At 38.4% G+C, this 22876-nt stretch overlaps 1 protein-coding gene across 1 annotated transcript in view; it reads right to left on the bottom strand.

Annotated features, from left to right (window-relative positions):
* Nucleotides 1-22636, bottom strand: part of ZC3H12B (zinc finger CCCH-type containing 12B) — a 70721-nt gene extending 48085 nt beyond the window's left edge. Inside the window, exon 1 of the mRNA XM_042975105.1 lies at nucleotides 22029-22636. Within this exon, the coding sequence (XP_042831039.1) occupies nucleotides 22029-22636 (608 nt within the window). The remainder of the gene's footprint in view (nucleotides 1-22028) is intronic.
* Between the last annotated feature and the right edge of the window lie 240 nt (nucleotides 22637-22876).

Here is a 22876-nt window from a genome sequence, read left to right as displayed (position 1 = left end):
GTAAAATCCCTATCAGAATACCACCAGAATTTTTCACAGAGCTAGAAGAAACAATCCTTAAATTTGTATGGAACCACGAAAGACCCTGAAGAGCCAAAGCAATCTTGAAAAAGAAAATAAAAGCTGGGCACACCACAATTCCTGACTTCAAGTTACATTACAAAATGATCAAGACAGTATGGCACTGGCACAAAAACGGACGCATATATGAATACAAAAGAATAGAAAACCCAGAAATGTACCTACAACTCTATGGTCAACTCATCTTCAACAAAGCAAGAAAGAATATCCAATGGGGGGAAAAAAACTCTCCTCAACAAATGGTGCTGGGGAAACTGGATGGAAGCATGAAAAACAAATGAAACCATACACAAAAACAACTTCAAAATGGATGAAAGACCTAAATGTGAAAAAGTAAACCATCACAATCCTAGAGGTGTACACAGGCAGTAATCACATTGACATTGTTTGTGGTAACTTCTTAATAGATGTCCCTGGAAGCAAGGGAAACAAAAGTGAAAATAAGCTATTGGGACCTCATCAAGATAAAAATCTTCTGCACAGCGAAGGAAACAATCAACAAAACTAAGAGACAGCCTTTGGAATCAGAAAAGATATTTGGAAATGACATATCTGGAAAAGAGTATCCAAAATATACAAAGAACTTATCAAACTCAACACCATAAAAACAAATAATCCAGTTGAAAAATGGGCAGACGACATGAATAGACATTTTTCCAAAGAAGATATACAGATGGCTAACAGACACATGAAAAAATGCTCAACATCACTCATCAGCAGGGAGATACAAATCAAAACTACAATGAGATATCACCCCCCCCCACCTGTAGAAATGGTTAAAATTAATACCACAGGAGAAAACTGGTGTTGGCGAAGATGCAAGGAAAGGGGAACTCTTTTACACTGTTGGTGTGAATGCAAACTGATGCAGACACTATGGACAACAGTATGGAGGTTTCTCCAAAAGTTAAAAGCAGAACAACCCTATGACACAGCACATGCACTGGTAGGTATTTACTCAGCAGATACAAAAATACAATTTACAATGGAATATTACTGAGGCATAAGAAAGAATGAAATCTTGCCATTTGCAAAGACGTAGATGGAACTAGAGAGTATTATGCTAATGAAATAAGTCAGTCAGAGAAAGACAAATACCATATGATACCACTTACAAGTGGAATTTTTGAGACAAAACAGATGAACATAGGGAAAAAAGATTCAAACCAGGAAACAGACTATTAACTATAGAGAACAAATTGAGGGTTACTGAAGGGGAGGTGGATGGTGGGATGGGTTAAACAGGTGATGGGTATTAAGGAGGGCACTTATGATGAGCACTGGGTGTTGTATATAAGTTATGAAACGCTAAATCCTGCACTTGAAACTAAACAAAAACAAAAAAAACAGTAGAAATAAACCCACTCTATATGCTCAATTAATCTATGAAAAAAGAAGGCATAAATATACAATGCAGAAGACAGTTGCTTCAATAAATGATTCTGGGAAAACTGAATAGCTACATGCAAAATAATAAAACTGGATGACTTTGTTACACCTTGCGCCAGAATAAATTAAAACTGGATTAATGCAGAAGCTTTTTATTTTGATGTAGTCCTGATATTTAGTTTTGCTTTAAAAATGTCTGTCTGTTTATTTATTTATTTATTTATTTCGAGGGAGGCAGAGACAACAATGAGCAGGGAAGGAACAGAGAGAGACACACAGAGAATCTAAAGCAGGCTCCAGGCTCTAAGCTGTCAGCACAAAACCTGATGTAGGGTTCAAACCCTTGAACTGTGAGATCATGACCTGTGCCTAAGTTGAACGCCCAACTGAATGAGCCACCCAGATGCCCTTGCCTCAGGAGACATAGCCAGAAAAATGTTGTAACAGTCGATGTCAGAGACTTTATTGCCTATGCTCTTTTGTATGATTTTTATGGATTCAGGTCTTACATTTAGTTCTTTAATCTATTTTGAATTTATTTTTGTGTATGGTGTAATAAAATGGTCCAGTTTCATTCTTTTGCATGTAGCTGACCAGTTTTCTGAACATCATTTGTTGAAGAGACTATCTTTTTCCTATTGTATATTGTTTCCTCCTTTGTCAAAGATTAATTTACCATATAATTGTGGGTTTATTTCTGGATTTTCTGTTCTGTTCCTTTGATATATGTGTCTATTTTTGGCCAGTACCACACTGTCTTGATCACTAGTTTTCCAATATAACTTAATGTCTGGAATTGTGATTCTTCCAGCTTTGCTTCCCTTTTTCAAGGTTGTTTTGGCTATTTGGTGTCTTTTGTGGTTCCATACAAATTTTAGGATTGCTTGTTTTCCCTCTTGGAAAAACGCTGTTTTTATTTTGATACAGATTGTACTAAATGTGTAGAATGCTTTGGTTAGTATTTTTTCTATATATCATATATCTATATATCATACCTATATATCATTCTATATATCATATCTATATATCATATATCAATATATTTTTTCTATATATCCATGATCATGGAATGGTTTTCCATTTCTTTTTGTCATTTGCAATTTCTTTCAAGAATGTTTTACTTTTTTTCATAGTAAAGGCCTTTCACCTTTTTTGTTAAGTTTATTCCTAGGTATCTTATAATTCTGGTGCAATTGTAAATGGGATTTTTTCCTTTAATTTCTCTTTCTCCTGCTTCATTTTAATGTATTGAAATGCAATAGATCCAATAAAAGGTTAATATCAAAAATATAGAAAGAATGTATAAAACACAACACCCTTCAAAAAATGAACAATCCAATTAAAAATTGGCAGAAGAATTGAGCACACATTTCTCCATAGAAGGCATACAGATGGCCAACACACATATGAAAAGACAATCAACATCACTCATTATCAGGGAAATGCAAATCATAACTACAGTGACAGATCACCTCTCATCCCTCAGAATGGCTAAAATTAAAAACATGAACACCAATTGTTGGCAAGGATGTGGAAAAAAAGAACTCTCTTGCACTGTTGATGTGAATGCACACAAGTATACACACTTAAAACAGTATGGAGTTTCCTCAAAAAGTTCAAAAAAGAACTACCCTACAAAGTGGTAATCACACTGCTGGGTATTTATCCAAATAAAAAACAAAACAAAACACTAGTACAAAGGGATACATACACCTCGATGTTCATTGTAACATTATTTATAATAGTCAAATTATGGAAGCAGCCCAAGTGTCTACCAAGAAATGAATTAATAAACTAGAAGTAATATATTTAAAAAATGAAATATTATTCTTTATAAGAAAGAATAAAATCCTGCCATTTGCAAGGAGATGGCTGAGCTAGAGAGCTTTTATTTAATATGAAATTTATTGTCAAATTGGTTTCCATGCAACACCCAGTGCTCATTCCAAAAGGTGTCCTCCTCAATACCCATCACCCACCCTCCTCTCCCTCCCACCCCCCATCAACCCTCAGTTTGTTCTCAATTTTTAAGAGTCTCTTATGGTTTGGCTCCCTCCCTCTCTAACGCCTTTTTTTCCTTCCCCTACCCCATGGTTTTCTGTTAAGTTTCTCAGGATCCACAAAAGAGTGAAAACATATGGTATCTTTCTCTGTATGACTTATTTCACTTAGCATAACACACTCCAGTTCCATCCATGTTGCTACAAAGGGCCATATTTCATTCTTTCTCATTGCCATGTAGTATTCCATTGTGTATATAAACCACATTGTCTTTATCCATTCATCAGTTGATGGACATTTAGGCTCTTTCCATAATTTGGCTATTGTTGAAAGTGCTGCTAAAAACGTTGAGGTACAAGTACCTTTATGCATCAGTACTCCTGTATCCCTTGGGTAAATTCCTAGCAGTGCTATTGCTGGGTCATAGGGTAGGTCTGTTTTTAATTTTTTGAGGAACTTCCACAATGTTTTCCAGAGTGGCTGCACCAGTTTGCATTCCCACCAACAGTGCAAGAGGGTTCCCGTTTCTCCACATCCTCGCCAGCATCTATAGTCTCCTGGTTTGTTCATTTTAGCCACTCTGACTGGCGTGAGGTGGTATCTGAGCGTGGTTTTGATTTGTATTTCCCTGATGAGGAGCGACGTTGAGCATCTTTTCATGTGCCTGTTGGCCATCTGGATGTCTTCTTTAGAGAAGTGTCTATTCACTTCTTCTGCCCGTGTCTTCACTGGATTATTTGTTTTTCAGGTATGGAGATCGGTGAGCGCTTTATAGATTTTGGATCCTAGCCCTTTGTCTGATGTGTCATTTGCAAACATCTTTTCCCATTCCGTTGGTTGCCTTTTAGTTTTGTGGATTGTTTCCTTTGCTCTGTAGAAGCTTTTTATCTTCATGAGGTCCCAGTAGTTCATTTTTGCTTTTAATTCCCTTGCCTTTGGGATGTGTCAAGTAAGAACTTGCTGCAGCTGAGGTCAGAGGGGTTTTTTCCTGCTTTCTCCTCTAGGGTTTTAATGATTTCCTGTCTCACATTCAGGTCCTTTATCCATTTTGAGTTTATTTTTGTGAATGGTGTAAGAAAATTGTCTAGTTTCATTCTTCTGCATGTTGCTGTCCAGTTCTCCCAGCACCATTTGTTAACAAGACTGTCTTTTTTCCATTGGCTATTCTTTCATGCTTTGTCAAATATTAGTTGGCCATCCTTTTGTGGGTCTAGTTCTGGGGTTTCTATTCTATTCCATTGGTCTATGTGTCTGTTTTTGTGCCAATACCATGCTGTCTTGGTGGTTACAGCTTTGTAGTAGAGGCTAAAGTCTGGGATTGTGATGCCTCCTGCTTTGGTCTTCTTCTTCAAAATTACTTTGGCTATTCGGGGTCTTTTGTGGTTCCATAAAAATTTTATGGTTGCTTGTTCTAGCTTTGAGAAGAAAGCTGGTGCCATTTTGATTAGGATTACATTGAATGTGTAGATTGCTTTGGGTAGTATTGACATTTTAACAATATTTATTCTTCCAATCCAAGAGCACAGACTGTTTTTCCATTTCTTTATATCTTCTTCAATTACCTTCATCAGCTTTCTATAGTTTTCAGCATACAGATCTTTTACATCTTTGGTTAGGTTTATTCCTAGGTATTTTATGCTTCTTGGTGCAATTTTGAATGGGATCAGTTTCTTTATTTGTCTTTCTATTGCTTCATTATTAGTGTATAAGAATGCAACTGATTCCGGTTCATTAATTATGTATCCTGTGACTTTGCTGAATTCATGTATCAGTCCTAGCAGACTTCTGGTGGCCTCTATAGGGTTTTCCGTGTATAACATGTCATGTGCAAAAAGTGACCTTGACTTCCTCTTTGCCAATTTTGATGCCTTTGATTTCCTTCTGTTGTCTGATTGCTGATGCTAGCACTTCCAACTCTGTGTTAAACAACAGTGGTGAGAGTGGACATCCCTGTCATGTTCCTGATCTCAGGGGGAAAGCTCTCAATTTTTCCCCATTGAGGATGATATTAGCAGTGGGATTTTCATAAATGGCTTTTATGATCTTTAAGTATGTTCCTTCTATACTGGCTTTATCAAAGGTTTTATTAAGAAAGCATGCTTAATTTTGTCAAATCCTTTTTCTACATTGATTGACAGGTTCGTATCTTTTCTTTTATTAATGGGATGTATCACATTGATTGATTTGTGAATGTTGAACCAGCCCTGCATTCCAGGAATGAATCCCACTTGATCATGGTGAATAATTTTTTTTATGTCCTGTTCAATTCGATTTACTAGTCTCTTATTGAGAATTTTTGCATCCATTTTCATCAGGGATATTGGCCTGTAGTTCTCTTTTTTAATGGGTCTCTGGTTTAGGAATCAAATTAATGCTGGCTTCACAGAATGAGCCTGGAAGTTTTCCTTCCCTTTCTATTTTTTGGAATAACTTGAGAAGGATAGGTATTATCTCTGCTTTAACTGTCTGGTAGAACTCCCCTGGGAAGCCATCTGGTCCTGGACTCTTATTTGTTGGGAGGTTTTTGAAAACTGATTCAATTTCTTCACTGGTTATGGGTCTGCTCAACCTTTCTATTTCTTCCTGTTTGAGTTTTGGAAATGTGTGGGTGTTTAGGAATTTGTCCATTTCATTCAGGCTGTCCAGTTTGTTGGCATATAATTTTTCATAGTATTCCCTGATAATTGGTTGTATTTTTGAGGGATTGGTTGTAATCATTCAATTTTCATTCATGATTTTGTCTATTTGGGTCATCTCCCTTTTCTTTTTGAGAAGCCTGGTTAGAGGTTTATCAATTTTGTTTATTTTTTCAAAAAAACAACTCTTGGTTTCGATGATCTGCTCTACAGTTTTTTTAGATTCTATATTGTTTATTTCTGCTCTGATCTTTATTGTTTCTCTTCTTCTGCTGGATTTAGGCTGTCTTTGCTGTTCTGCTTCTATTTACTTTAGGTGTGCTGTTAGATTTTGTATTTTGATTTTTTTGTTTGTTTGTTTCTTGAGATAGGCCTGGATTGCAATGTATTTTCCTCTCAGGACTGCCTTCGCTGCATACGAAAGCATTTAGATTGTTGTATTTTCATTTTCATTTGTTTCCATTTTTTTTTAAATTTCTTCTCTAATTGCCTGGTTGACCCATTCATTCTTTAGTAGGGTGTTCTTTAACCTCCATGCTTTTGGAGGTTTTCCAGACTTTTTCCTGTGGTTGATTTCAAGCTTCATAGCATTGTGGTCTGAAAGTGTGCATGGTATGATTTCAATTCTTGTATACTTATGAAGGGCTGTTTTGTGACCCAGTATGTGATCTATCTTGGAGAATGTTCCATGTGCTCTCGAGAAGAAAGTATATTGTGTTGCTTTGGGATGCAGAGTTCTAAATATATATTTATAGCAGCACTCTCAACAATAGCCAAATTATGGAAAGAGCCTAAATGTCCATCAACTGATGAATGGATAAAGAAATTGTGGTTTATATACACAATGGGATACTACGTGGCAATGAGAAAGAATGAAATATGGCCCTTTGTAGCAACATGGATGGAACTGGAGAGTGTGATGCTAAGTGAAATAAGCCATACAGAGAAAGACAGATACCATATGGTTTCACTCTTTTGTGAATCCTGAGAAACTTAACAGAAACCCATGGGGGAGGGGAAGGAAAAAAAAAAGAGGTTAGAGTGGAAGAGAGCCAAAGCATAAGAGACTGTTAAAAACTGAGAACAAACTGAGGGTTGATGGGGGGTGGGAAGGAGGGGAGTGTGGGTGATGGGTACTGAGGAGGGTACATTTTGGGATGAGCACTGGGTGTTGTATGGAAACCAATTTGACAATAAATTTCATATATTAAAAATAAATAAATAAATAAATAAATAAATAAATACATCTGTCAAGTCCATCTGATCCAGTATATCAATCAGGTCCCTTGTTTCTTTATTGCTCCTGTGTCTAGATGATCTATCCATTGTTGTAAGTGGAGTATTAAAGTCCCCTCAAATTACCACATTCTTATCAATAAGGTTGCTTATATTTGTGATTAATTGTTTTATATATTTGTGGGCTCCCGTATTTGGCACATAGACATTTATAATTGTTAGTTCTTCCCAGTCGATAGACCCTGTAATTATTACATAATGCTGTTCTTCATCTCTTGTTACAGCCTTTAATTTAAAGTCCAGTTTGTCTGTTGTAAGTATAGCTACTCCAGCTTTCTTTTGGCTTCCAGTGGCATGATAGATAGTTCTCCATCCCCTCACTCTCAATCTGAAGGTGTCCTCAGGTCTAAAATGAGTCTCATGTAGACAGAAAACAGATGGTCTTGTTTTTTTATCCATTCTGATACCCTATGTCTTTTGGTTGGAGCATTTAGTCCATTTACGTTCAGTGTTATTATAGAAAGACATGGGTTTAGAGTCCTTGTGATATCTGTAGGTTTCATGCTTGTACTGATGTCTCTTGTACTTTGTCTCACAAGATCCCCCTTAGGATCTCTTGTAGGGCTGATTTCGTGGTGATCAATTCCTTCAGTTTGTGTTTTTTGGGAAGACCTTTATCTCTCCTTCTATTCTAAATGACAGATTTGCTGGATAAAGGATTCTCGGCTGCATATTTATTCTGTTCATCACATTGAAGATTTCCTGCCATTCCTTTCTGGCCTGCCATGTTTCAGTAGATAGATCCGTCACTAGTCTTATCGGTTTACCTTTATATGTTAGAGCATGTTTAGCCCTGGCTGCTTTCAGAATTTTCTCTTTATCCTTGTATTTTGCCACTTTCACTATGATATGTCGTGCAGATCGATTCAAGTTACGTCTGAAGGGAGTTCTCGTGCCTCTTTCATTTCAATGCCTTTTTCCTTCTCCAGATCTGGGAAGTTCTCAGCTATGATTTCTTCAAGTACACCTTCAGACCCTTTCTCTCTCTCTTCCTCCTCTGGAATCCCAATTATGCATATATTATTACGTTTTATCGCATCACTTAGTTCTCTAATTCTCTACTCTTACTCCTGGAATTTTTTATCTCTCTTTTTCTCAGCTTCCTCTTTTTCCATAATTTTATCTTCTAATTCACCTATTCTCTCCTCTGCCTCTTGAATCCGAGCTGTGGTCGCCTCCTTTTGATTTTGCAGCTCATTTATAACATTTTTTAGCTCCTCCTGACTGTTTCTTAGTCCCTTGATCTCTGTAGCAATAGACTCTTGGCTGTCCTCTATACTTGTTTCAAGCCCAGTGATTAATTTTATGGCTATTATTTTAAATTAATTTTCTGTTACATTGCTTAAATCGTTTTTGATCAGTTCATTAGCTCTCGCTACTTTCTGGAGTTTCTTTTGAGGAGAATTCTTCCATTTTGTCATTTTGGATAGTCCCTGGAGTGGTGCTGAACTGTAGGACTCTTCCTCTGTGCTGTCTGGAGTAACTTGCATTGGTGGGCGGGGCCGCAGTCAGACCTGATATCTGTCCCCAGCCCACTGCTGGGGCCACAGACTGATGTGTACCTTATCTTCCCCTCTCCCAGGGGCAGGACTCACTGTGGAGTGGTGTGGTCCCTGTCTGGGCTACTTGCACACTGCCAAGCTTGTGGTTCTGCTTGGATGGAATCTGGCGTATTGGCCGGGGTGGATCTGCAAGGTGCACAGGGACTGAATGGGTAGGGTTAGATCACTTTGGCTTTGGTGGTCAGCTTCTGGAGGCACCCTGTGGCACTGGGAGGGAGGCAGACCCATCAGATGGATGGGTCCACAGAAGCAGAGCATTGGGTGTTTGTGAGGTGCAAGCAATTTCTGTGACGGGAACTGGTTCCCTTTGGGATTTTAGCTGGGGGATGGGCGAGGGAGATGGTGTTTCCCAGTGCCTTTGTTCCCCGCCAAGGTGAGCTCTGTCTTCCTGGGCTCAACAACTCTCCTTCCTGTTGTCCTCTAGCCCTCCCGCTTTTTGAGCAGAGCTATTGACTTATAATATTCCAGATGTTAAGTCCCTCTGGCTGTCAGAACTCGCGCAGTCCGGCCCCTCTGATTTTGTAAGCCAGACTCAGGGGCTCTGCCTTGCCGGGTGGGCTACCCCTGCACTGCCCCAGCTCCCTGCCGCCAGTCCGTGTAGCATGCACCACCTCTATGCCCTTCCTACGCTCTTCTGTGAGCCTCTTGTCTAGGCTTGGCTCTGGAGAGTCCGTCCTGCTAGCCTTCTGGGGTATTTAGGCAGATGTGGGTGGAATCTAAGTGATCAGCAAGACGCGGTGAGCCCAGTGTCCTCCTATGCCGCCATCTTCCCCAGTCCTAAAGAGTTTAATGCTAAGTGAAATAAGTCAGAGAAAGACAAATACCATGATTTCACTTAAATGTGAAAGTTAAGAAACAAAAAAAAAGAACAATGGAATAAAAAGAAAGTTATACAAACCAAGAAACAAACTCTTAACTATAGAGAACAGATGGTTACCAGAGGGAAGGTGGGGGGGCGGTGAAATAGGTGATGGGGATTATCAGATGCACTTGTCCTGATGAGCAATAGGTGATGCATGCAATTGTTGAAGCACTATATTGTACACTTGAAATTAATATAACACTGTATGTTAACTATACGGGAATTAAAAAAAATAAAAAAGAGGAGAGAGGGAAGATGGTGGCATAGGAGGACGCTGGGCTCAACGCGCATCCTGCTGATCACTTAGATTCCACCTACACCTGCCTAAATAACCCAGAAAACCGCCAGAGGATTAGCAGAACAGAGTCTCTGGAGCCAAGCGCAGATGAGAGGCCCACGGAAGAGGGTAGGAAGGGTGGCGAGGCAGTGCACGTTCCACAGACTGGCGGGAGGGAGCCAGGGCGGAGGGGTGGCTCGCCGGCCAAGCAGAGCCCCCGAGTCTGGCTGGCAAAAGTGGAGGGGCCTGAGGGACTGTGTTCCGACAGCAAGCACGACTTAGCCTCTAGGAGGTCATAAGTTAACAGCTCTGCTCAGAAAGCGGGAAGGCTGGAGGAAAAAGGGAGGGAGAGCTGCTGAATCCCCGGACGACAGAGCTCAGTTTGGTGGGGAACAAAGGCGCTCACCAGCGCCATCTCCCCCACCCATCCCCCAACCAAAATCCTAAAGGGAACCAGTTCCTGCCAGGGAACTTGCTAGCTCTGCGCTAACACCCAACTCTGTGCTTCTGCTGAGCCTAACCTCTGGCAGCGGATCAGACTCCCTCCCACTCCACAGGGCCCCTCCTGAAGTGGATCACCTAAGGAGAAGCGAGCTAAGCCTGCCCCTCCTGCCCCCGTGCACCTTGCCTACCCACCCCAGCTAATACGCCAGATCCCCAGCACCACAAGCCTGGCAGTATGCAAGTAGCCCAGACGGGCCACGCCACCCCACAGTGAATCCCACCCCTAGGAGAGGGGAAGAGAAGGCACACACCAGTCTGACTGTGGCTACAGCGGTGGGCTGGGGGCAGACATCAGGTCGGACTGTGGCCCCGCCCACCAACTCCAGTTATACACCACAGCACAGGGGAAGTGCCCTGCAGGTCCTCCCCACTCCAGGGACTATCCAAAATGACCAAACGGAAGAATTCCCCTCAGAAGAATCTCCAGGAAATAACAACAGCTAATGAACTGATCAAAAAGGATTTAAATAATATACAGAAAGTGAATTTAGAATAATAGTCATAAAATTAATCGCTGGGCTTGAAAACAGTATAGAGGACAGCAGAGAATCTCTTGCTACAGAGATCAAGGGACTAAGGAACAGTCACGAGGAGCTGAAAAGCGCTTTAAATGAAATGCAAAACAAAATGGAAACGACGACAGCTCAGATTGAAGAGGCAGAAGACAGAATAGGTGAACTAGAAGATAAAGTTATGGAAAAAGAGGAAGCTGAGAGAAAGAGAGATAAAAAAACCCAGGAGTATGAGGGGAAAATTAGAGAACTAAGTGATACACTAAAAAGAAATAATATACGCATACTTGGTATCCCAGAGGAGGAAGAGAGAGGGAATGGTGCTGGAGGGGTACTTGAAGACATAATAGCTGAGAACTTCCCTGAACTGGGGAAGGAAAAAGGCACTGAAATCCAAGAGGCACAGAGAACTCCCTTCAGACGTAACTTGAATCGATCTTCTGCACGACATATCATAGTGAAACTGGCAAAATACAAGGATAAAGAGAAAATTCTGAAAGCAGCAAGGGATAAACGTGCCCTCACATATAAAGGGAGACCTATAAGACTCCTGACTGATCTCTCTTTTGAAACTTGGCAGGCCAGAAAGGATTGGCACAACATCTTCAAAGTGTTGAACAGAAAAAAATATGCAGCCGAGAATCCTTTAACCAGCAACTCTGTCATTTACAATAGAAGGAAAGATAAAGGTCTTCCCAAACAAACAAAAACTGAAGGAATTTGTCACTACTAAACCAGCCCTACAAGAGATCCTAAGGGGGATCCTGTGAGACAAAGTACCAGAGACATCACTACAAGCACAAAACATACAGACATCAAAATGACTCTAAACCCGCATCTTTCTATAATAACACTGAATGTAAATGTACTAAATGCGCCAACCAAAAGACATAGGGTATCAGAATGGATAAAAAAACAAGACCCATCTATTTGCTGTCTACAAGAGACTCATTTTAGATCTGAGGACACCTTTAGATTGAGAGTGAGGGGATGGAGAACTATTTATCATGCTCCTGGAAGCCAAAAGAAAGCTGGAGTAGCCATACTTTTATCAGACAAACTAGACTTTAAACTAAAGGCTGTAACAAGAGAAGAAGAAGGGCATTATATAATAATTACAGGTCCTATCCATCAGGAAGAGCTAACAATTATAAATGTCTATGTGCCAAATACCCGAGCCCCCAGATATATAAAACAATTACTCATAAACATAAGCAACCTTATTGATAAGAATGTGGTCATTGCAGGGGACTTTAACACCCCACTTACAGAAATGGATAGATCATCTAGACACACGGCCAATAAAGAAACAAGGGCCCTGAATGGTACATTGGGTCAGATGGACTTGACAGATATATTTAGAGCTCTGCATCCCAAAGCAACAGAATATACTTTCTTCTCAAGTGCACATGGAACATTCTCCAAGATAGATCATATACTGGGTCACAAAACAGCCCTTCATAAGTTTACAAGAATTGAAATTATACCATGCATGCTTTCAGACCACAATGCTATGAAGCTTGAAATCAACCACAGGAAAAAGTCTGGAAAACCTCCAAAAGCATGGAGCTTAAAGAACACCCTACTAACGAATGAGTGGGTCAACCAGGCAATTAGAGAAGAAATTAAAAAATATATGGAAACAAACGAAAATGAAAATACAGCAATCCAAATGCTTTGGGACGCAGCGAAGGCAGTCCCGAGAGGAAAATACATGGCAATCCAGGCCTATCTCAAGAAACAAGAAAAATCCCAAATACAAAATCTAACAGCACACCTAAAGGAAATAGAAGCAGAACAGCAAAGACACCCTAAACCCAGCAGAAGAAGAGAAATAATAAAGATCAGAGCAGAAATAAACAATATAGAATCTAAAAAAATGGTAGAGCAGATCAACGAAACCAAGAGTTGGTTTTTTGAAAAAATAAACAAAATTGACAAGCCTCTAGCCAGGCTTCTCAAAAAGAATAGGGAGATGGCCCAAATAGATAAAATCATGAATGAAAATGGAATGATTACAACCAATCCCTCAGAGATACAAACAATTATCAGGGAATACTATGAAAAATTATATGCCAACAAATTGGACAACTTGGAAGAAATGGACAAATTCCTAAACACCCACACGCTTCCAAAACTCAATCAGGAGGAAATAGAAAGCTTGAACAGACCCATAACCAGCGAAGAAATTGAATCGGTTATCAAAAATCTCCCAACAAATAAGAGTCCAGGACCAGATGGCTTCCCAGGGGAGTTCTACCAGACGTTTAAAGTAGAGATAATACCTATCCTTCTTAAGCTATTCCAATAAATAGAAAGGGAAGGAAAACTTCCAGACTCCTTCTATGAAGCCAGAATTACTTTGATTCCTAAACCAGACAGAGACCCATTAAAAAAGAGAACTACAGGCCAATATCCCTGATGAATATGGATGCAAAAATTCTCAATAAGATACTAGCAAATCAAATTGAACGGCATATAAAAAGAATTATTCACCATGATCAAGTGGGATTCATTCCTGGGATGCAGGGCTGGTTCAACATTGGCAAATCAATCAACGTGATACATCACATTAACCAAAAAAAAAAAAAAAAAAGAGAAGAACCATATGATCCTGTCAATCGATGCAGAAAAGGCCTTTGACAAAATCCAGCACTCTTTCTTAATAAAAACCCTTGAGAAAGTCGGGATAGAAGGAACATACTTAAAGATCATAAAAGCCATTTATGAAAAGCCCACAATTAACAACATCCTCAACGGGGAAAAACTGAGAGCTTTTTCCCTGAGATCAGGAACATGACCGGGATGCCCACTCTCACCGCTGTTGTTTAACATAGTGCTGGAAGTTCTAGCATCAGCCATCAGACAACAAAAGGAAATCAAAGGCATCCAAATTGGCAAAGATGAAGTCAAGCTGTCGCTTTTTGCAGATGACATGATATTATACATGGAAAATCCGATAGACTCCACCAAAAGTCTGCTAGAACTCATACATGAATTCAGCAAAGTTGCAGGATACAAAATCAATGTACAGAAATCCGTTGCATTCTTAGACACTAACAATGAAGCAACAGAAAGACAAATAAAGAAACTGATCCCATTCACAATTGCACCAAGAAGCATAAAATATCTAGGAATAAATCGAACCAAAGATGTAAAAGATCTGTATGCTGAAAACTATAGAAAGCTTATGAAGGTAATTGAAGAAGATATAAAGAAATGGAAAGACATTCCCTGCTCATGGATTGGAAGAATAAATATTGTCAAAATGTCAATACTACCCAAAGCTATCTACACATTCAATGCAATCCCAATCAAAATTGCACCAGCATTCTTCTTGAAACTAGAACAAGCCATCCTAAAATTCATATGGAACCACAAAAGGCCCCGAATAGCCACAGTAATTTTGAAGAAGAAGACCAAAGCAGGAGGCATCACAATCCCAGACTTTAGCCTCTACTACAAAGCTGTCATCATCAAGACAGCATGGGATTGGCACAACAACAGACACACAGACCAATGGAATAGAATAGAAACCCCAGAACTAGACCCACAAAAGGATGGCCAACTCATCTTTGACAAAGCAGGAAAGAACATCCAATGGAAAAAAGACAGTCCCTTTAACAAATGGTGCTGGGAGAACTGGACAGCAACATGCAGAAGGTTGAAACTAGACCACTTTCTCACACCATTCACAAACATAAACTCAAAATGGATAAAGGACCTGAATGTGAGACAGGAAACCATCAAAACCTTAGAGGAGAAAGCAGGAAAAGACCTCTCTGACCTCAGCCGTAGCAATGTCTTACTCGACACATCCCCAAAGGCAAGGGAATTAAAAGCAAAAGTGAATTACTGGGACCTTATGAAGATAAAAAGCTTCTGCACAGAAAGGAAACAACCAACAAAACGAAAAGGCAACCAACGGAATGGGAAAAGATATTTGCAAATGACATATCGGACAAAGGGCTAGTATCCAAAATCTATAAAGCGCTCACCAAACTCCACACCTGAAAAACAAATAACCCAGTGAAGAAATGGGCAGAAAACATGAATAGACACTTCTCTAAAGAAGACATCCGGATGGCCAACAGGCCCATGAAAAGATGTTCAACGTCGCTCCTCATCAGGGAAATACAAATCAAAACCACACTCAGATATCACCTCATGCCAGTCAGAGTGGCCAAAATGAACAAATCAGGAGACTATAGATGCTGGAGAGGATGTGGAGAAACGGGAACCTTCTTGCACTGTTGGTGGGAATGCAAATTGGTGCAGCCGCTCTGGAAAGCAGTGTGGAGGTTCCTCAGAAAATTAAAAATAGACCTACCCTATGACCCAGCAATAGCACTGCTAGGATTTTATCCAAGGGATACAGGAGTGCTGATGCATAGGGGCACTTGTACCCCAATGTTTATAGCAGCACTCTCAACAATAGCCACATTATGGAAAGAGCCTAAATGTCCATCCACTGATGAATGAATAAAGACATTGTGGTTTATATACACAATGGAGTACTACGTGGCAATGAGAAAAAATGAAATATGGCCTTTTGTAGCAACGTGGATGGAACTGGAGAGTGTGATGCTAAGTGAAATAAGCCATACAGAGAAAGACAGATACCATATGTTTTCACTCTTATGTGGATCCTGAGAAACTTAACAGAAACCCATGGGGGAGGGGAAGGAAAAAAAAAAAGAGGTTAGAGTGGGAGAGAGCCAAAGCATAAGAGACTGTTAAAAACTGAGAACAAACTGAGGGTTGATGGGGGGTGGGAGGGAGGGGAGGGTGGGTGATGGGTATTGACGAGGGCACCTTTTGGGATAAGCACTGGGTGTTGTATGGAAACCAATTTGACAATAAATTTCATATATTAAATAAAAAAAAAATAAAAAAATAAAAAATAAAAAAACAAAATAATAAACAGTGAAAAAAAATAGTAAAATAATAAAATAATATAAAATAAAACTAAATAAAATAAAATAATTGATTAATGATGTAAATAAAAGACCTGAATCCATTAAATTTCTGAAGGAAAACATTGGCAGTTATCTCTTGATAGGCTTTAGCTATACTTTTATAGATCTGTCTTATTAAGTAAGAGAAATAACGCAAAAAGAAATAATTGGGACTGCATCAAACTGAAAAAAAAACCCAATTATTCCACAGTGAAGGAAACTGTCAACAAAATAAAAGTGTAACATACTGAATGGAAGAAGATATTTGCAAATGATATATGTAATAAGTGGTTAATGTCCAAAATATATATAAAAAAAAAACTCGTAGAACTCAATGCCAAAAAAAAACAACAAATAATTTGATTACAAAATGACCTGAATAGACATTTTTTGAACAATATCCAGATGGCCAACAGACGCCTAAAAAAAAAAATGCTCTACATCACTGGTCATCAAGGATATGCAAATAAAAACCACAATGAAATATCACTTCACACCAGTTAGAGTGGCTAGTGTCTAAATGACAAGAAATATCAAGTGTTGATAAAGATGTAGAGAAGAAAAAAACTTGTGCACTATTTGTAGAAATGTAAATTGGGGCAACTACTATAGATAACAATAGGGCAGTTTCTCAAAAAAATAAAATTAGAAATACCATAAAATCCAAAGTGCCTGGTTTGCTCAGTAAGTTTAGTGTCTGACTCTGGATTATGGGTCAGCTCATCATCTCATGGTTGGTAAAATGGAGCTCTGCCTCAGGCTCCTGGCTGATAACATTGAGCCTGCTTGAGATTTTCTCTTTCTTCCTCTCTCTCTGCCCTTCCCCTATCCGTGCTGTCACTTTCTCTCTCAAAATGAAAGAAAGAAAGAAAGAAAGAAAGAAAGAAAGAAAGAAAGAAAGAAAGAAAGAAAAAACTTAAAGAAAAGAAAAGAGAAAAAAAGAAATACTGTACAATCCAGTAATTCTATGTCTGGGTATTTACCCAAAGAAAATGAAAACACTAATTCAAAAAGACATGTGTACCCCTATGTTCATTGCAGCATTATTTACAACAAGCAAGACATGGAAGTAACCTAAGTGTCCATCAAAAGAGGAATGCATAAAGATGTGATACACACACACACATAGAGACAGAGAGAGACAGAGAGAGAGAGAGAGAGAGAAAGAGAGAGACTGGAATATAACCCAGCCTTAAAAGAGTTAAATCTTGCTATTTGTGACAACATGGATGAACCAGAAAGTATTATGATAAATGAAATAAGTAAGACAGAGAAAGATAAATACCATATGGTCTCACTTATATGCAAAATCTAAAGAAACATAACAAATGAACAAATAAAAAAATAGAAACTGGCTGATAGAACAAACTGATAGTTTCTAGAGGGGTGGGCGGGTAGGGGATGGACAAAAGAAGTGAAGGGGATTAACAGTTACATATTCCAGTTATAAAATAAATAAGACATGAGAATATAATGTATAGCATAAAGAATATAGTGAATAATATTGTAACAACTTTGTAGGATGACAGATGGTAATTAGGCTTATTGTGGTGATCACTTCTCAATGTAAGTATCAAATCATTATGTTGTACATATGAAAGTAATACAATTAATATGTCAATTATTCAATTAAATATCTTTCCTCATTTTAAGAGTAATATATATTTATAATGTAAAATGTGGAAAATGCAAAAAACTATAAATTTTTCTTTACATTTTTATTGTTTTACTACCTTCCAGAGACAAATATTATTAATATTTTGATACATCTGTATTCTGATATAAATTTTTAACATACTGAGAGTTATCATGTTAAAAAATGTAAAATTTCTACAGCATGCCATTGAAAATATTCCATTGGAGCATTCCAGGAAGTGTACCAAATGTCCAGTAGGAATCAGAATTCAATTTCAACATTTATGAAGGTGGCAGTGATGTCCTACATAAGGGCCCAGTACACAAAGTTTAGTGCTCAATAAATATTTGAGAAATGCATAAATGAAAAAAAATAGTGTAACATAGAATGATTCTTGTAAAATCACCTGTTATAGCCTAAAACCACAAAGTATTATTTTGCAATTTAAAAAGTAAGACCTAAAAGCCTATCTAAATGTAATCTAACAGTATAGATCTGCAAGTCACCAAGTGTCTTGGTGACAGTATATCTCACTTTGTTTTGTAAACTGGTTTAGATACGTATTTGATCCAGATTCCAAGCCAAATTCTGCCTAGCAGATTTGTCACTGGCATCTCCTTCTGCTCTTTTTGTAGGGTTTAAGTATTTGGGTTTCTCTCAAACTTAAAGAATATGGTGGCATTTGCATTTGACATTACTTAATTCCTCTGAAATAGATTTTTCTTCCCAAAGGAGGCAGCTCTCAGAATGAACATATATTTTAGGATCTTAGCATATTGATATATGCTATTCACCAGTGTGTGAATCACAGGTACACCACTACTGTAAATGTTAATGTTAGATGACAAGCAAAACATCATGATTTCAATGCAGGCTCATACAATATGCTGAAGGACAATAGATGTTAATATGTAGTTTAAGAAGTATAAATCTCATGGTAAAGTTACAGCTAAGCAATGGGGAACTAAACCAAATTTAAATTAATAGCACTAACAAATTCATAAGCAGACTATGGCACTGAACTTTGACTATGTGAAATGTGACTGCAGAATAAATGGGACTCATCAGTAACTAACCTAGTCAGAAAAGGAAAGAGATGCTAACAAGGGCACAGCTGACAATTTTAGAAAATTATTGGGTCTACTATACACTATGTTTATATACTCCTAAAAATATGGTTGAGTGCTGCTTTTTCTCTTTTTTCTTTATTTAAATTGTAAGACTTCTTTAACTTTGCAAAGCAACTCCAACAAAAGACAAAATCTCATCTTCCTATCAGTATTACAGTTTGCTACTGGCATAGACTAGATATGCTGAAAAGAATTAACTTGACAATTAATCTCGTCAGTATTCCTTAAAAAGCACAAGAACAATACTACAGTGTCTTTTATAATCAGTAATCCTTCAAGTCAAAGATAAGGAAGGTCTTAGATCACCATGAAGCCAAAGTCTTCAACGAAGTCTTGGGTTCTTATCATCTCCACATCCAAAACACAAACTACTTAAAGAAGTGTAGACCTTGGAAAACCAGTCCAATCTAAGGTGTTTGGGGTGGTCTAGTCTGGTAAGATATTGAGTTTGGCAGATCCCATGCCCTTCAAAAATTACTCTAGTTTATGCCTATTAGAAGATCAGAGTGACCATTGGCATTTGGACATAGAAATCACCCTCTGCTTTTCACTGGCCTTTTGCATCATTCTGATTACTTTAGTATTGTGTACAAGCCATTTAACTTTCTTGTGACTATGCTTCTAGTTTTCCTTCAGTAAAACAGGGGAGATGTCTTGCTTGCTTTACCCACCTTGTGATGAAGCTGTCATGATTAAAAGTTTGAAAAAAGAAATGTGTAAGTGTATTTCCTGCTACCAGGAGAAATATCAAATATTCTTAATAACACTAATAGTCACATATTATTGCATTTTATTGTCAAAAAAACATTGAAGTCAGATTCAGGTTTTAATGCAAACATTGTCATTCATTACTTGTATAACCTTAGGCAGTTACTCAACCTCTCTGAACCTGAGTCTCCTCATGTGCAAAAAATAACCAAATTAGTCTGTTCTTGTAGACGTTTTAGCGTGGATTAAATTACATATGCAAAACTACCTGGCACTTGCAGTGATGAACACTGGGTGTTGTATGTAAGTGATGAATCACTAAACTCTACATCTGAAACTAGTACTACACTAACTAACTTGAATTTAAATAAAAACTTGAAAAAAAGAAAAAAAACACATTTTTAAACACATATTTAAAAAAAAAACATATATTTTTAAAATTTAGTTTCATTTCATTTATTTGAAGCCAGAGGACTTAAGTTCAAATTCTCACTTTGCTACTTACTAGCTTTATCAAATGACCTCAAGAAAGCCATTTAACCTTGCTGAGCTCTGGTTTTCTTATCTGTAAAATAAAGTTGCTGTGAGGATTAAATAGAACTATATATTAAAATATACATCAAGATAGCCTGCTAAGTAACTCTTACATACAATAATGGTATCATTGATAAGACTTGTCCTATTCCTGCTCCTTTTGTATCTCTATAGGAGCATCCAATAGTGTGCTACATACTGTGGGGAAAACAAGGGAAGCATAAAATAAGGCTCCTGTCCTCAAAGAGATTTGGATAATCAAATGAAAATCTTTCTAGTCTAAGGCTTCTTACTTTTGTTCTGATTGTGTACAGTCGAAGACTCCATTGAGTTCATCAAGGATGATAGACTCATAGGAAACAGGCTCCTGATTATCGGGAATTTTTAAGCCAGAGCTGAATGGCAATTCATTTTAGAAACAGAAAAAGGTTTTTATTTTGATGAAGTCTAAATAGTTCATTTATGCTTTTGAAAAAGAAAAAAGAAGGAATTCCTAAAGATCTCTGACATGAATTAAAAAATTATGTGAGAAAATATGGAATAAAGTATGAAGGTACTCTTGGTTATGTATTACTTTCCTATTGCTGCTATAACAAATTACCATATATTAAGTGTCTTAAAATAACACCAATTTATTTGTGTTTAGTTCAAGAGGTCAGAATTCTAAAATCAAAATGTTGACAAGGGTATGTTGTTTCTTCAGGAGAGAATTTCTTTCCTTGCCGTTTTCAGTTTCTGGAGGCTTCCCACATTCCTTGGCTCATGGCCTCTTTCTTACATCACCCATCCTCTTGTTAATGTCATTGCATCTCCTACTACCCATTAAAAAAAGATTTTCTTTATTTAAATTTTTTGATGCTTATTTTTGAAAGAGAGAGAGAGAGAGAGAGTGAGAGTGAGCCAGGGAGGGGCAGAAAGAGAGGGAGATACAGAATCCAAAGCAGACTCCAGGCTCTGAGATGTCAGGACAGAGCCTGATGCGGGGCTTGAACCCACTAAACATGAGATGATAACCTAAGCAAAAGTTGGACGATTAACTGACTGAACCACCCAGGCATCCCTCCTACAATTCATTCTTATCCTGTTGCCTCCCTTCCTTTTATAATGACCTTTGTAATTACAGTGAGTCCACCTTGATAACCCAGGATAATCTTACCTATCTCAAATTCTTAACTTAATCATACCTGCAAAGTTCCTTTTACCATGTAAAATAACCTATTCCCAGATTCCAGGGATTAGGATGTGGACATCTTTAGGGGGATATTACTCAACCTATCATAGTTATTATAGCTCAGAGATAATCATTGGGATTAAAAAAGCCATGATGGTGTCAGTGAAGGCAGTGCATCTTGATAGGTATGAAGATAAGGACGAGGTTATTCCTAGGTTTGGGAATGACATGAACACAAGCAGCGGTGTAGAAGTCATCATAATTTACATGGAGACTATTCAAAAGACTGATGTAAATACAGTAGGTGTGAGAGCTACAACCAAATGGGAGGAGAGAAATGTCATATCAAAAAGCCAGGCAAAGGGATCCAAATTTGGTAGAATCGCAATTGGGAGTCGCTGTAAGCTCCCAAGTGAAATTATAAAAACAGCATTCTCAGGATGATTGGTCTAGGCATACAGAGGTGGGAGAAGGTACCCCAGGAGGAACAAAGGCTGAATGATGTCTCTACTGAAGCATCACTGATGTCTCAGCTTCTTTCAGAGTACCTGAACACAAATGGCAACAATTCCAAGGGAGAGAGAAAAGGCCAAGGCAAGATCATTTTAGCCTCTCTCCACCTACAGGAGCATAAGCTGTAGACAACAGCCAAGAGCCTCCCATAGTGCTTTGCAAAGGGAGATGATTTTTATGAGCTCAGGGATGTTTTGTTTTGTTTTGTTTTGTTTTGTTTTGTTTTGTTTTTAAAGATTGAAAATATAATACGCTTACCTCATTGCCACATTACTTCCATCTATGACAACTGGCCTCAAATTTTCACTGTTGTCTATTTCATCTTCAAGAGACAGTTCAGGGCTTGCAATCTCTCTAGAGCTGGGACCCCTAGGTACTAACAAACTCAAACTGGCCTGCCCTTCTGAATCGCCTTTGTTCCCAAGCCTGACGAGCTCTGCCAATACATCATTAATAAGTGATTCTGGGCCCAGCTTGTTCAATACTGATTGAATCTGTGCCTCTGCATAGCCCAGCTTTAGAGCAAAATCCATCTTGGCTTGGTATTCTTTTTCCAAGTCAAGCTTCCTATCCTGTAGAATGCTGCTCTGGGAGAAGCTTGGATGATCTAAGCAGGGTGATCTATAGAGCTGACGGTGTGGCTTGGAAGGAATATCCTTTTTTTTCAACTGAGCATCCCCAGATCCGTAGCTATTGCCATTGTTACTGTTCTTAAGGCTCATCTGTTCAGGTTCACTCTCAGAGTTCATCCACTCTTCAGAATCAGCATTGCTCTGCTCCATCCTGTCCTGCTTAGATTGTTGTTTCTCTTCCTTGGAGGAACTCTTCTCCATTTTTGATGTCTCCACTGCAGCTGTGGCCGTCATCCCCATTCAGTGGGCAGTCTGAAGTCTAATCAGCTCTTTTTCTTTTAGCCTGTTTGGAATCCACATACAGTTATATTCCTTTGTAGTAAAATGTGGTGGTAGTGATGGTGAAAGACTTTGCCTGTTTGGTTTGGTATGTTCAGATGTTACCAGTCCCTACAAATAAACACACATACCACAATCATGTTTAGTAACATTCTGGAAAGGCATTTAAGAATGCACAGGTTTCTTTTTAAGAAA

Source organism: Panthera tigris, chromosome X (genome assembly GCF_018350195.1).
Source record: "Panthera tigris isolate Pti1 chromosome X, P.tigris_Pti1_mat1.1, whole genome shotgun sequence".
NCBI lineage: Eukaryota > Metazoa > Chordata > Mammalia > Carnivora > Felidae > Panthera > Panthera tigris.
This window is presented reverse-complemented; position numbering and strand designations above follow the sequence as displayed.